This window comes from Lissotriton helveticus, chromosome 1_1 (genome assembly GCF_964261635.1).
Source record: "Lissotriton helveticus chromosome 1_1, aLisHel1.1, whole genome shotgun sequence".
NCBI lineage: Eukaryota > Metazoa > Chordata > Amphibia > Caudata > Salamandridae > Lissotriton > Lissotriton helveticus.
Genome location: NC_136057.1, coordinates 1,407,725,964 through 1,407,740,847, shown reverse-complemented (window position 1 = coordinate 1,407,740,847; position 14,884 = coordinate 1,407,725,964). Strand labels below are relative to the sequence as shown.

The window sequence follows — 14,884 nt, the reverse complement described above, 5'->3', positions numbered from 1 at the left end:
ATCTTGCGGCGGTTGCTCTATGCGCATGCCAATGCAAGCGCCTCTCTAGTCTAATGACCAACTCTATCACGTGATCTCCAACTGCTTCCAGTCAGCGGAGGGAGAAGGGACTGCTCCCGCCAGCCAACCATCGCACGCCTGGTAGGAGGCCCCTGCGTGGTCGGTTGCCATTGGCTTACTAGTCTTCCATTCAGCAGCCAATGGCAAGCAGCCATCTGTGGACTAGGAAAGGACGCCTGACGCCGCGTCAGGGTGTTCCTACCTTGCTGTCTATGATTGATTCTGCAATTAACGAATCAACGGGTGAAGTGAGGCGAAAGACCAATGAAACTGCCTTTCTAGGGCGGATTCAGCTTTGGATGGGTTTAGTTGCACTGTAGGAAGTTATATAAGACTGGTTCGGGTAGGCCCCATGCTCATTCTCTTAAAGGGGTAGGTTCCTCTCCTTTGCACCGGGTGAAGCCGCCACACAGACACCACCCAGCCATGAAGACCGCAGTCTGGCTCTCAGCACTGTTGGCCTTGGCCTACGCTGAGCCTACCGTTCATTTCAAAGAAGAGTTCAGCGACGGAGGTGAGGAAAATTGGGTACTTCATGACATAAACGGTGGGCCTTTGACAGACAAGTCTGGGAGGGCTATTGGTTGTGAGACTGAGAGCTGACAACAGTGAGGCGTTCTGGTGAGTGCCTCTTTAGAGCAATGATGGAATTTATGCCTGAATAAGAGTTCGTTCCGTGGTGAAAGACGGCGTGAAAGGGGTCTGGACATGGAAAAATGTCAAAAGGGATATGGGGAGGGTAAAGGGATAGTCGTAACAGGCAACATGGGAGGTTCGACGACAAAGACGAGGTTTCTGAGAACTAGAAATATAAAGGGCTATGCGGGTAATAAAAGAATACGGGGAAGTTTGAAAAGGGTGATTATCTGGGCAGATTGAGAGGCTAGGTATTGAGGCATTGCATAGGTTAGAGGAGCCTGGCTGAATGGGGAAAAAGGTTGTCTAATGTTGAGTATGTCAGGGATAATTAACGGTGTGTCTGGGAAGGCATCAGGACAAGGTGAATGAGCGATGGGGGTGTTGAGCAGTAGTTTAGTCTACGGGAGACTACAAAAAGGATAGAGATAGTTGTATAGAAAAATGACACCAATGGAGGACGTTGATCAGAAGGAGACGAAAGGAGTGAAAAGGCTGAGAAGAATGTATATTGATTAAACAAATTAACTTTGTAAGTTGAGATGTCGTGGTATGCTTAGGTAGAAAACAGCGGGTACCTTAACAGAATGCGGGTGCATAGTTATCACGCCAGAATACGGGGCTGGTTTTTATTTTTTTTTTTGCAAATGGGATCCAAGTGATATGTTACAAAAGGTAATGTGGTGAGGCGATGTCTACCGAGTAGAGTTTATGGGGCTTCATGGGTGTGACCTACTTGGAAGGGGTGATCTTAATAGGCGCAAAGCTTAGGAATTTTGTAGGAGCAGACACATTATTAGGAGAGAAAAAAATTGCTTCCAAAAGCGTTAAATGGGCCGACGAGGATATCTGTCTATAATAGTAGCGAGGAACTTGTACAAACCCAACTGGGAGACTTGGTAGACAAGAGGAGGGACGAGAAAAGTAAATGGACCGGAAAAGCAGGGGATGTGGGATCAGAGAACAAGGGTATGGAAACTGAAAGCCGAATTGATTATCTCGGCTTAAGCAGTTGGTTAAATTGTTATGAAGGTCGCGAATGAAGTTTTGTGCTGAACGCTTGGGTGGGTGGCAGCATGTGTGTTGCTCCTGGAGTATTCACTTTAGTTTCCCTGTGGGATTATTCTATTAAATGTCCATGTCTGGGTCACGGAGTAAGGGTGTGTCCTAGAAAAGGATGACACTCCCCGCATGAATGTAATTTGAGTCCCGGGCCAGCTGTCTAGATACTTGTCCACCCCAGACAGATTTTTTGGGTGACATTATTTAGGGAGCCGTTGGGAAATGTCTAATTCTCTGTGGGACTTCGCTATTTATTGTGAAGTGATATAATAAACTAAGTTTTGTTCGGGTACATATCAATTTGGAGGGTGGCATCGTGCTTCCCGTATAACCCCCAGCTGTTTCATGTTTGCAGTAGGTCTACTAAAGACTCGCATGGTGCGAATAGTCCTGCAATTTAGCGCTTGCGCTGATAACTACAGTAGAGTCTGGAAGACCGACTGCCTATTGTTAAAATAAAATGTGTGTGTATATATATAAATATATATATATATGCTACGTTTGATAACTCGTGGTGTTTTCACGTATATGTTTGCCTTTGTCAACAATATGACAGTCCTAACTTTTAGATATGTCGCGACATGGACCAAGTCGCAGGATATGAGCAGGGCGTTTTTTTAGGTGTTGAGTTTAGTTTATACCCGTGACCAATTTGTTCAGCCCTTTGCCGCAAATATAACCTCTAGTTAGCCTCGATATGGTATGTGCTGTTGCCACGGTTACCTGGTGCCATTTAGGTTGAATCTGCCCTAAAATATTGACTGCATGACCAAATAGCTCTTCTTTTGTGGCTTGTTTGAAATCTTGTCACACTGAATTCTTTCCATGTTGGGTACCAAGCTTTTAAAAGTACAGTAATCGAGAAAACATGAACCGATGCCCAATAATGTGTTCTTCCCCATTTGGTTTCAGGAATGCTTCATTGAGTGATAAGCATTCACACTGCCCTTTGAAAATAAAACGGCACCTTTTTTGTTTGCTGGTGTTATTAATCATCTGCGTAGTACGGAATACATGTTACAAATTCCAATGGGCTGTTGATGAGTTTTCTGGGACTGTTATCTTTAACTTAATTTCCTCCTCCAAGGGGACACTTAAACTTTTAGCTAAACTCTTGGACTCCTCAAATTGTACAAGGCTCCCATCTAAACACTTTCACCTGAGGAAGCGGCCAGTGAATTGCCGACAACATATTTTCTTAATTGGAGCAATATAATTAGGCGGGGTAGCATTGCCACGATACATTTAAGGATTCACATGTTCAGTACAAACATGTTCGGTGAACTTGGGTGAGCAGAGTGAAATTCGTTCTTTCAAACTTGGATGTCTCTTTAGATATCGTAGTGCGATATTTTGGAGCAAGTACAACACCAGAGGTGATCGGAGAGTTTAGAAGTTAACATTTTTCAGAATCTTTTCTTTGTCCGAGGGCAAATCTTGCCTAATCTTTAAACACCCTTTTCCTTATGCAGATGCCTGGACGTCAAGATGGGTGGAGTCGAAACATAAATCAGACTATGGCAAGTTCAAGCTGAACGCTGGCAAGTTCTACGGGGATGCTGAGAAAGATAAAGGTGAGCATCTGGTGGTTGTGCCTGGAATTAACCTGGAGAATGGCACGATTGTCACATTTGAATGGCTAAGTAAAATGAAGCTGTAGTTTTTAGCCCTAGACTGGTGTTGGTAATTGTTTAGAATCAAACCTATGTAGCAGTAGATATGAGGCAATGCAAGAAGGGGTGGTGATTTCAGAATAGTATTGTAGATCCACAATTGTATTCACCTCCATGAATACTGAAGTTACAGGCATTTGGCTCATGGACTTCATATGAAGGCCGCTTTGTACTCATTTGACTAGCACTTTTCTGCCCTCTGCTCATTATGCCATTGCAGTATCGTTTGCTTTTCCACTTGGAGCTGCAACTTAGGCAGTGAACCGTACTAGGGTCCTTTAACGCACCATTCTGTTCGGGCACTTACAGAGCTCTTTAAGTAAAATTACAATCCTGACCTGTATTACTAGCAGGTACTCCAGTAATTTTACCCACATATGCTTCTACCAGTGCATCTTCATTGTGAGTCTCGCACAGTTCTGCCAATATGTAAAAAAAAAAATGGCTTGAGAATGCACTGACACACCCGCTGTACCGTTTCGCCTCTATTCCTTGCAGCACAACTGTCAGTAAGATTTATGTTCAGTAAGCAATTTCAATGCCATGATTACCTTATTAATGCGTCTTCAGTGTGTCTGCAGGTTAGTCATAATTTACATGAGTTGTACAGTGTTAGCATTTGTGCCCCTCCTGCTTACACCCAAACTTTATGCACGATTTTATTCTTCAGGTCTCCAGACAAGCCAGGATGCCCGTTTCTACGCTCTGTCAGCAAATTTTGATTCTTTCAGTAACAAGGACAAGACGCTTGTGATCCAGTACACCGTGAAACATGAACAGAATATTGACTGTGGTGGAGCCTATGTCAAGGTCTTCCCCTCTAGCCTGGACCAAGCCGCCATGCACGGTGACTCACAGTACAACATCATGTTCGGTGAGTTAGCTTGTGTCCATGTCTATCGGTTGGATATTAAAAGTAGTCTTTTTAACATTAACATTTTTAAGAGGAAAAAAACAAGCATGCAGGTGGCTGTGGATCTAGCTTTTGGCTAGAATTTCGAACTATTTGATGTGGCTTTGATATTTGGCTTTGATGGGCCTTGCTTACTGAAATGACCTCTGCAGTTCTGAGAGTTCCAGGATGTCTTGAGCTGAATCTTGGTAAATCTTTCGATGTTGCCTTTTCTGCCTGCTTTTTGGTTTGTGGTAAGCCTCTTGCGTGCACGTATACGCACACTCTGGGTATGATACTGGATTAGCAGTGTGTCCCTGAAATGGCATAACCAGGGCGTGGTGTATTTAAATACATATATTAGTGTTGAGCTCAGGTTTGTAAAGTTTTCAAAATGTCTTCCGTTGCAACAGGGCCGGACATCTGTGGACCTCCGACCAAGAAAGTACATGTGATCTTCAACTACAAGGGCAAGAATGTGCAGATCAACAAGGACATCCGCTGCAAGGTGAGTGTCTGGGACTATACCCAGTACCTCATCTAGCTTTCACTGAGGCTTGATAACCAGTGAAGGACAGAAGTCCCGACATCTTACAGAGATTTGCATGCTTTTGGAAGATTTCTGAACGTGTGGCACTTTGAAGTTTGGAGGCTGTTTAAAACTGTGCAAATCTATGAAAGTTTTCGACAGAACAGAGGGTAGGTAACGTTTTGTTCCACATTTTTGCAACACATGAACGTTTTTTTAATTTATTTTAAACTGTGCTGCCTTGATAGCTGTCACATTGTTTTGCCCTGCATGTGAAATTTAAGAAAAAGGCCCTGTACTGATCGGGGAAAGGCTAATTATTGGAAATACTGACCTAGATTATTAGGGGGGTAATTTATCTTTCAGCCAATGTTGTAAACTGTATTTAAAGTTTACTTTTCAATGTGCCATGCAATCCCGGTACCTATTTTTGTAACGGTACAGCTGAAAACCAAATTCTAGATATACTATGAGTATAGAGCCTTGATGCCTGGGGATAGTCGGAGTATAAACTCTAATCAGTATGTAAGGTTTGTGGACCACAAGGGATAAATCAATACGGTTTCCTTAGAAGCATTGACTAAATAAGTACCACTTTGTATACATGTAAAAGCAACTTGTATGCATGCCTGAAAATTTGGCTTTGATCCAACTTCACCTACGTATGATACCCCTGCTTTGGCAATTCCAGTGCTAGAAACAGTTAATGCACCGGAATTTAAACATCTGCTGTCTTGCGTTCTGTCACTGAGCGCCTTGTTTTTGAGCTACTGTACATACAGTAGTCTTGGCGTCACTGTGCGGCCTAAATTAATGAATCCTGGTGGGTCTTGACAGATCAAATTGACATTGGCTTCTTCCCCCAGTAGTGAGATACTGAAGTCTACCAAGAGACTATGGGAAACGCTGATACTGCACAACAACTCCAGAGTGGATCTTATTTTCTGGGCAACTAACCTCTGCTTTAGCTGTGGGCGAGGTGGAAGGACCTAGGCTCTGTTTTTGTGAACTGTCAAAGGCTTTATAATGAGTTGCTTGTGTTGCATTTATACTACCATGAGGTAGTTTCAGCAGTCTCATTCGGCTTTAACAGTAAAGATACAAGAGTGCAGTTGCATTTAAAAAAAACATTTTATTCGTTTTCGGCTGTGCTCCATGGTGCTTTAGAAGTGCTGTAGAGTTAAAGTATGACAGCCCATTGGATACCTCGCTTGCTCAGTTAAGTTAAATTGATAAACTCGCTGCTTGTGCCAGGGGCTCTTAAGTTCAAATTAAAGCTTGTCTAGTCCACTGTTAGTGGTTTATCTTAACCTACTCGCATTAGTTTACCAGTCTTACCAGATGGCTCATTGTTAACCGGCAAAGCGTTTTCTAGTCTCGAGATTTTATTTCAAAGCAGAAATCGTTGTATATTTGTTCTGGTTGCTGCTTTTGAATACATTGAACTGAGGCTTTAGATTAGTGACTTGTAAAATGCAGGATTTTAGATATGGTGTGGTGCCTGATAATAGTGACGGTCTATAACTTATTGCTTACCACCCCTGTCTGATAGAACACTGGTTTCAGACATCATACTCTGCGGGTTGCGCATCTGTTGCTGATCACCCCTCTTTTACCTCTTTATGGCAGGACGATCAATATACACATCTTTACACTCTCATTGTGCGCCCCGACAACACGTATGAGGTGAAAATTGACAACAGCAAGGTGGAGTCTGGCAGTCTGGAGGAAGATTGGGACTTCCTTCCTCCCAAGAAAATCAAGGACCCAGAGGCCAAGAAACCTGATGACTGGGATGAGCGCCCCAAGATAGATGACCCAGAAGACACAAAGCCAGAGGTTTGTTGTTACTTTATTTTCTAATCTGATTAGTCTGCATATGGAATTCCCCTGCCTCCCCCCCACCCCCCTCCCCTCCCTAGCAGTTGTTTGTGTCCGCACTGACATGGAACTTAGATGCCCAATACATGTGCTGTGCTTGAAACAACCTTAGTGGATGGTTCTAATGTAGTGAACTTCTAAAGCAGAACTAAGTTTGACAGTGGCAGTACTTGGCCGGAGTGTGGAGTTGACCTTTTTGCCTCGGATTTCTACTTAGGATTGGGAAAAGCCAGAACACATTCCCGATCCTGATGCCGTGAAACCAGAAGATTGGGATGAGGAAATGGACGGCGAATGGGAGCCTCCTGTGATTCAAAACCCAGAGTACAAGGTAAGCCCACCTCTCAATGTGCATTACTCCCCCTGAGCCTTCAGACTTCGCTCTAGAGATCGTTCTTTAAATGCGTCCATTAAAAAAAAAAAAATAGTCCTTAGTTTAATAGTAAGCAACCTGGACCAGATAGTATTCATGGGATGCTATCTCTAAGAACCCCATATTTTGCAGATAGTGCTGCACCTTGGTTTGCTGCCCTGGAGCTGCGGGTTGTGCAGGCTTCTGGAGTTGATTGTTATAAAATGGCAAGTGAGCATACATGAGTTGCCTGCATAACAATTCTAGTGTCACTAGGAAGAAATGGTGCGATTCAGTTATGGTCTTGTTCAATTCACACCTTAGGGTGGACTTCCACAGCTCTTGCTGTCTCACCTAAAAAGTGAATTTGCTCTGAGCTTTAATATTAGGTGTTTATATTACCCAGCTGTGTATTCCTTATAGAAGGATAGAGAGCTAATTTCTTGGAAGTAAAGCATATAGCTCTGCGGGCGGAGTGAATCACTTGCTGTGCTACTGTACTGTTTTTTTTAAACTGACCTACTGCTTCCTTTCTTCACCCCTTGCACACGGACTGAATAGGATTATCTTTTGTAGCAGAAATAAACTTTGTGAGCTGCAGGTTTCACACAGGCATACTGTAAGCAGTGGGTGCTTAGCCTTTGAAAGTGTCTTGCAGTGCTCAAATTTACCTGCTGGTTGCACAATATGTTCTGCAGTTGTAATGCAAATCCTAACCGAATTTGGTAAGCTGATTCAGAGTCTGGATGCTGGCCAAATTGCAGACAAGAACGGCTCGCAACCTGGTGAGACTTGGTAGCCCTTGAGCAACCTTATAAGGCGCACCTTTTCACCTCCCTCTTCTGAATTTTTCCACTTTGGTGGTGGGCTCAATTCCGGCACTAGTGTTCCAGAAGACTAGATCAGAACCGAAGTTTTTGAAGGTGTGTAGGTCACAACTTGTGGGTTGTTTGTATGTAATGCCGACCTGTGTTTTCCCCCCAGGGTGAATGGAAACCCAAGCAAATCGACAACCCGGATTACAAAGGGAAGTGGGTGCACCCTGAGATCGACAACCCAGAGTACGTGGAGGAGCCCAACCTGTACCTGTATGACAGCTTTGCTAACATCGGCCTTGAACTGTGGCAGGTCAGAACATATGCACTTTTTAGCTGTACAGCCCTAGTGGACGACTGGGAGATGCTCCCTCGCAGTAGCTGAGCAAGGCATCCAGTTCCTGTCCGGGCCCATGCTAGTGCTAAAACGTTCTTCAAAACTGCGATGACCTCAGCTATCCACCACAGGAGTCCGAACACCGCAATTCCAATGCATTCAATCCCGACCTATCATCTACTGCTGTATTCCAGTACTGCAACCCACTAAATGCTCAACCAAAGTTTCATAAACTTTTTATGTATCACTCCACTTTTTCCGGACTCTCCTACCACAGCATCTCATTCCTTCCACTGCAGAACCCATTACTGTTCCAGTACTTTGACACTTATACAACCGTGAGTGCACCTCGATCCAACACATTCTGCACCCCTTATTTCACTATGAAGACTACACCACTTGACCAGTACACCTCCTTTCAAAGTAGCAAAATAGCCCCATTTGATCCCTTCTGACTGATTAATGGATGCCGGTTGCTCCCTCTGCCTGGATGCTTGTCCTTGACAATCCTTACCAACAGCAGTATGCCATGTGTGGTCCAGTCTCAGCCTGCATTAACTGTTTTTTTGTCTTTTCAGGTTAAGTCTGGCACCATCTTTGACAACTTCCTGATAACTGACTGCGAGAAGCATGCTGAAGAGTATGGCAATGAAACCTGGGGGGCAACAAAGGTAATAATCAGAATTGCAGTGTGAGCTTTATTAAAAAAAAAAAAATCATTCGCATTTCACATAATGTCAGCAAAGGGCCAAGATGTGACTAACTTTGGTAGTCGCACAAAAATGAGCAGTGGCCTACACAGGACAGCAGATCACAACCAGCGGAGTTGTTTGAAAGACATGTAACTGAGAAGAGCATCCACCTTAGAAGTGCGAGGCATAAACTAAGTATCCGAAGCCGAGTCGAAGAATAAAGGAAAATTAAATTTAATAGCGCTCTTCAAAAGTTTCAAAGTGAGGAGTCTGAGGCGGTTGTAGACAAGCCGCAAAAGTGGAAAGATGTCGTACATCACTACAGCAGCGTTGAGTGATCTTCTGCCATATTGTGTTAATCTTATCCCAAGGCTAAGGGCAACGCTCCTAAATGCGCACTCTGTGGTTGGGGGCAGGGGGCTTTAGTCTGACTAATGCTTTATTAGGTACACCCGGAGTTCCTAAACAAATTGGTCCAGCCTGGTTCTCTGATACTTCCAGAATACAGACAGGGCAACATCAACAGTTACTTACTGTCCTACCTGAACCAACATTGCCACTCTAAGCACTTGTTTTTTCTCTCATGAGCCGTAGATGGCTTTCTGAAGAAAAGCCAAGCAGATGGCTTGCAACTTCAACTCTGATATCGGTAGTGACATTGCAGACAAATGATTGAGGAAAGTATGTTTTAATCAGAGAGCATGTCTTAAGAATGAAGTAGATCAATGTAATCTGGAATATCGACAGTGCCCAATTTATTATTTTGTATTCTACATTTGTTCTCCATAAGGTTCTTGTTCATAGCGTCTAGTCCGAACACAGTCCAATGTCAATCACCATCTTTGATGGCAAATTTACATTTCGACTGTCTTCTACTACGAAGCTAAAAGATTACCTCAATCAATCAGGCAGTTTAAAGTGCGCTACTCACACCTGAGGGTCTCAAGGCGCTGGGTAGAGGGGGTGTGCATCTCCGAGTCAGCTGAAACAACATGTATTGAGGCTCTTCCTGAAGCTGTGCAGAGTAGGGGAGCATCTGATGACCAAACTTGCTCCAGGCTTTGGCTGCGATGTAGGAGAAGGCTCTTCCACTTGCTCTCATTCTGCAGGCGCGCAAAGTTTCTGTTAGGGCGGGGTTGGCGGAGCGGAGGTTTCTTTTGAGGGTATGAAAGGAGACTCTTTCGCGGAGTTAATTGGGTCCGGTGTGGAGGCATTTGTAGGCGTGGGTGAGTAGCTTTAAGGTTACACTCTTCTCTACGGGGAGCCAGTGGAGGTCTTGTTGGTGTTGGGTGATGTGCTCATGTTGAGTGATGTGCTCATGTTGTGTGATGCAGAGTCTGGCCCCGGTGTCCTGGATGGTCTGGAATTTGCGTAGCAGGGATTTGTTGAATCAAGCGTAGAGGGTGTTTCCGTAGTCCAGTCTACGAGTTATGAGTGCGTGGGTGGCGGTCTATCTGGCTTCTGGGGGCATCTACTTGCAGGTCTTGCGGAGGATGTGGATGTTGAAGCAGGTGGAGGTGGCGGCGTTGATCTGGCTGGTCATGGTGAGGGAGGAGTCTAGTATGATGCATAGGTTCCGGGCATGGTCCGTGGGGGTAGGAGGTGGCAGAGGGTGGCGGGCCACCAGGTGTTGTCCCAAGCTAAGAGGGTGGGTCCAAGGACGAGGACTTCTGTCTTCTCAGAGTTGAGTTTCAGTTAGTCTTGGTGGCCTTCTATCACTGGCTGCGTATTAAATGTTTGGATTTTTACCTGAAATTTGATGTGTAAACTATATGCAACCTAAGAATCATTTGGAAAAAAAAATCTGCTGTATAAATGCATTAACTGCAATATAGGCAGCAGTTAAAATCGTTATTTCAGTATCGCCACATGGTCTGTTAATAACTCCTGTTTAGATTTGTCATGAGTACATTTCAGGCATGGTCCTGGCCCCTGGTGGAGCAGCGTTAGAGATTTCTAAAAGTAAAGTGACCCAAGCATGCACATAAATATTGTAGGTATTGCAAGCAGTACTTGGTTAAAAATAAAATCCTAAGCCTTCCCCTATGATCCCCAATCTCCTTTTGTTTTGTGACTAAATGATAGACTGGCTGTGTAAAAAATGTAACCATGTGGCGCTGGTACTCTGATTCTTCTTGCATTTCATGAAGATAACCGGATCACTTGCTATCATATCCGGGTATCCTTTTTGAGCGACACTACAAGTCATGTTGACCGAATAAGCCATTTGATAGGGTGCGAAGCCTGACCATTTTGATTTGTGATATTAAAGGTATGAAGACCATGCGTAACCTGAGTACTAGCTTGTTTTCTATACAGTGAAATACTGCCTAAAACTGTTCGATAATTCTCTCCCATCATAAAGCTAAAAAAGTAGAAATCTAGGGGATTCTTTTAAAATATTAAGGAGTATCACATTGAAAGTCTATGGCTTTGACTTTTTTAAAACTTTAGTTAAAAGAATGTTATAGAAACCTGCTGTAATATGTAATTCTGTCCCATCAGCATACACGAGGACTCATTTAAATGAAACAAAATCTAGTTAAAATTGGAAATCTGCATGTCGTGAAAGTCAGAATATGGCGCAAAGAATAGGGACAAATTTGGGGTTAAGGTTCGGTTCAGGCTTATAGTTGGTAAAGAGACTAAGGTGTGGGGTCTACATTTGGGTCAGTTAGGGATAAGGGGAGGTCATGGTTTGGGTGTAGGGATACCTTTATATTTGGGCACGTTAGGAATCCGAGTTCGTGGTAAGGGTTGTTTGAAGGCATATAAAAAAGGGCATATTGCTAAAATGTAGTTAAATTAACAAATACTCGTTAGTAACAAAAACGTGTTTATTCAGTTTATTAAAATGTCAGTTTCCTTGCTGGATATACTGCAAAATCTGACTTTCATTAGAGTAGTTTTCACATGGAATCAAAAAAATCTACTAAGATGAAAACATGTATTTAAACCAAGATTGTCACATTGGGTATGCTTCATATAAGACAATGCTCATATAGTTGAACAAAATAAATATATATATAGTTAGCGATGAAATGAGCTCTCAAAACCCATGCAGGGTGCCAGGAAGTTTGAGGGACGGGTAAAGGGTTGCTGTCTTAGTTTTAGGCCGTTTAATACTCTAGTTAGTGCATGTGGCATTTCAAAAGTGTATTCTACCATAATGGGTTCGGTCTGTGCCTAATCAATTCTGCTCCCTTTCCCTCTGCAAAAGGATGCTGAGAAGAAGATGAAAGAGCTGCAGGAAGAAGAGGACCGCAAGAAGCAGGAGGAGGAAGACAAAAAGCGCAAAGAGGAAGGCGGTGACGAGCCGGAGGAGGAGGACGACGACGATGAGGCAGGCAAGGTGGATAAAGACGAACTGGAGGAGGAGGAGGACGACGAAGAAGACGACGATGACAACGAAATCCCAAACAAGGATGAGCTCTAGGAAACGTCGGTGGCTCCAGGAACCAGTCGCCACCCTGCAAAGCTTGGCTAACCAGAGAAAAGCGATGGGGGAGAACTAGTAAATGTCTCTATGAGACACAAGAATATATATTTTTTACTTTTTCCTTTTTCTGTTTTAACCCTATTCCCCGGCAGCTGCATGGCCCTTTTTTCTTTTTACCAGGTTAAAATGTTGTTTTCCCTTTACTTCCCTCTCACGTGGCTAGGTGAGGCTGTCACTCTCTGGGTGCTTATTCAGGTGACCGTGATGACCCCACTTTTAAACGAGCTCAAAAAAGGATTCTTCTTTGTGGTAAAACTCTACACCTACAGGAAAAGCCAATTGGTTTATTTTCCGTACGCTGTAATCCCGATCCATCGTTTCTCCTATCCAGACAGGTGCCGTGGCTTTAATTCCTGGCTATTTAGGGGCGTGCTCAAAAGAAGACAGACTGCACAGTTAAAACGGGAGGCTGATTTTTGTTCTCGGAGTATTTTGGTTTCTTTTTGAGCAAGATTTACAGTCCATTTGTTGGGTTTCCTTATACCTTGGCACATAGTATCTTTTTGAGATGGACGTTAAATTTCTCACCAGTGTTTATTTCACACCAACAGTATATCATATCACAGTATTTGGGGCGTATCCCTTTGAGTGCCATTCTGTCGTGTTCCGTTTTGGCATTAAAAGGCAGGCGGCAGTACAAAGTTTTGTGTGTAGACTGGGCATCAAGTGACCACTGCTTAGTCTTCTTTGGACTTGTTACGTCCTTGTGGGTGCTCTGTTGGTTAGGAAGTACGCACCTTTTGCTGCACCATCAGAAACCATCCATGCAAAGCCAAAAAAAACCCTGGGAGAACCCCAGTATTCTGTCAATTTAAAAATATGCCTCCTAGCAGTAAAAGAGGGTTGTGGGGGAATCTGTCCCTTCCTCTACCCTCACCCCATTATGTGATGGTATGAATGAATTCTGAATGTACAAATGCCAGGAAAACATTTCTATTAAATTAATGTCCATTCTTCCTGTGTTTTGTCTGATTTGTGATAGGATTTTGTAGAAATTTGAATTGGACAACTGCTGCCATTTTATGTTCCTCTAGAAGCCAATTGATAATTATGTCTAATGAATATTTCTCCTCTAAAACTAGCATTGGCACAGATGATCGGTCTTGCCGTTAGGACCTATTGTCTATGCCACTGCCTTTTGGTCATGCTGTACAGCATCAGCAAAGATGCAATACAGTGTGTCCAAAAGTAAAAAAGTGTCATTTTGGTAGTGCACGTTTGAGTGACATGTGCGTGCGCATGTGTCATTACGCATGTGCACCTACAAAATATTACATGTGCCATTTATTATCTATAGAGAAGGATTTGTATCCCCTGTCAAGTTCTAGATAAGTTCACGATAGGTCTTTTGCAGCCAGCCCGCTTGCTCTGTTGTAGGTGTAAAATTGGTATTCTATTTATAATGTGGAGCTATTCGGATGCAATATCCAAGAATGCAATACAGATTCCCCTTTTGTGAGGGCTTATCATAGGGTGATCAGATTCTCAAAACTTAAAACCGGGACAGGTCATAGTCATAGAAGTAAGACTTCAGTTTGCAGTGGCCGTTGGCATAAATGTAGGACTATTTGACACCTGTCATAAACATAGAATAAGGACTACAATGACTGCCTCCTCCACAGACACAGATGGAAGAATTGCAGATGACAAATCAAAGGTCTTTTATTGGATGTAACCTTAATTCTATTTCAACAGATTTTGCCTCAACATTTGCTATAGTTGGTGACCACCCTTGTCTTGAAATTCCAAGTATGTGTTCCTATTAAATAGGTCAACATACACGTGCTGTAGTCTTCAAAATCAGCACTCCCCACCCCCCCTACATTCAACACAGTTGACAAATATAAATAATTGTTGCTTTATCAACAAAAAAGAACTTAAACATGTCAAGACATTGATTGAAGAATTGTATAAATGGGTTAAAAATCCACAAAGTAGGACAAAACTAAAAGACAGCTAAAAATGCTGTTTGATTTAAAAGGTCTATTGGGTCTATTGTTGCGTTGCACAGTACTTATCAGAGGAATGGATTTGTTGCAGCACCATTTTGTTTTGCAGCAACTGATTGTGAAACTCACTGCAGCAGTGTTCAACGTTGACCCTTTGATCAGCAATGCTTTGAGTCTCCAGTTCCATTCAGTATCTTTCATCAGTCCATGTGTTATTCATAATGGAGAAAAATCTTTCCACTGGAGCATTTGTTCCTGGAAGACCTAATGCAAACTGAACCATCGGGCCAATGTTTTTAAATGTAAATATTGTGAGTTAGGAAATTTGTGAATATTTCCACCCTACATTCCTCTGCAGGTGAGTTCCGTTTGGCGTGGCTTATCTGCTGTGTATTTTCCTACACATGTGATTTTTGTCAAAAAGCTCCATTCCATCCATCTCAAATGTGCTTGATGCAGATAGTACAAATAGCAGACACGTTTCGTCATTATCCCAGACAGGCATAG

At 43.1% G+C, this 14,884-nt stretch overlaps 1 protein-coding gene across 1 annotated transcript; it reads left to right on the top strand.

The window, feature by feature from the left end:
* Positions 1-241: 241 nt before the first annotated feature.
* CALR (calreticulin) lies at positions 242-13,382 on the top strand. The gene is made up of 9 exons (XM_078684753.1): positions 242-574; positions 3,231-3,332; positions 4,102-4,305; positions 4,737-4,831; positions 6,482-6,691; positions 6,951-7,064; positions 8,070-8,213; positions 8,816-8,908; positions 12,150-13,382. The coding sequence occupies exons 1-9, from the start codon at positions 487-489 to the stop codon at positions 12,363-12,365; spliced, it is 1,266 nt and encodes a 421-aa protein (XP_078540879.1). The 5' UTR covers positions 242-486; the 3' UTR covers positions 12,366-13,382.
* The last annotated feature ends 1,502 nt before the right edge of the window (positions 13,383-14,884 follow it).

Bases quoted from the DNA above. Each gene is read 5' to 3' on its own strand.
- CALR (XM_078684753.1), top strand. From the start codon at position 487: ATGAAGACCGCAGTCTGGCTCTCAGCACTGTTGGCCTTGGCCTACGCT. The intron at 4,832-6,481 runs GTGAGTGTCTGG...TCTTTATGGCAG, and splicing joins ACAAGGACATCCGCTGCAAG to GACGATCAATATACACATCT. The intron at 7,065-8,069 runs GTAAGCCCACCT...TTTTCCCCCCAG, and splicing joins TTCAAAACCCAGAGTACAAG to GGTGAATGGAAACCCAAGCA.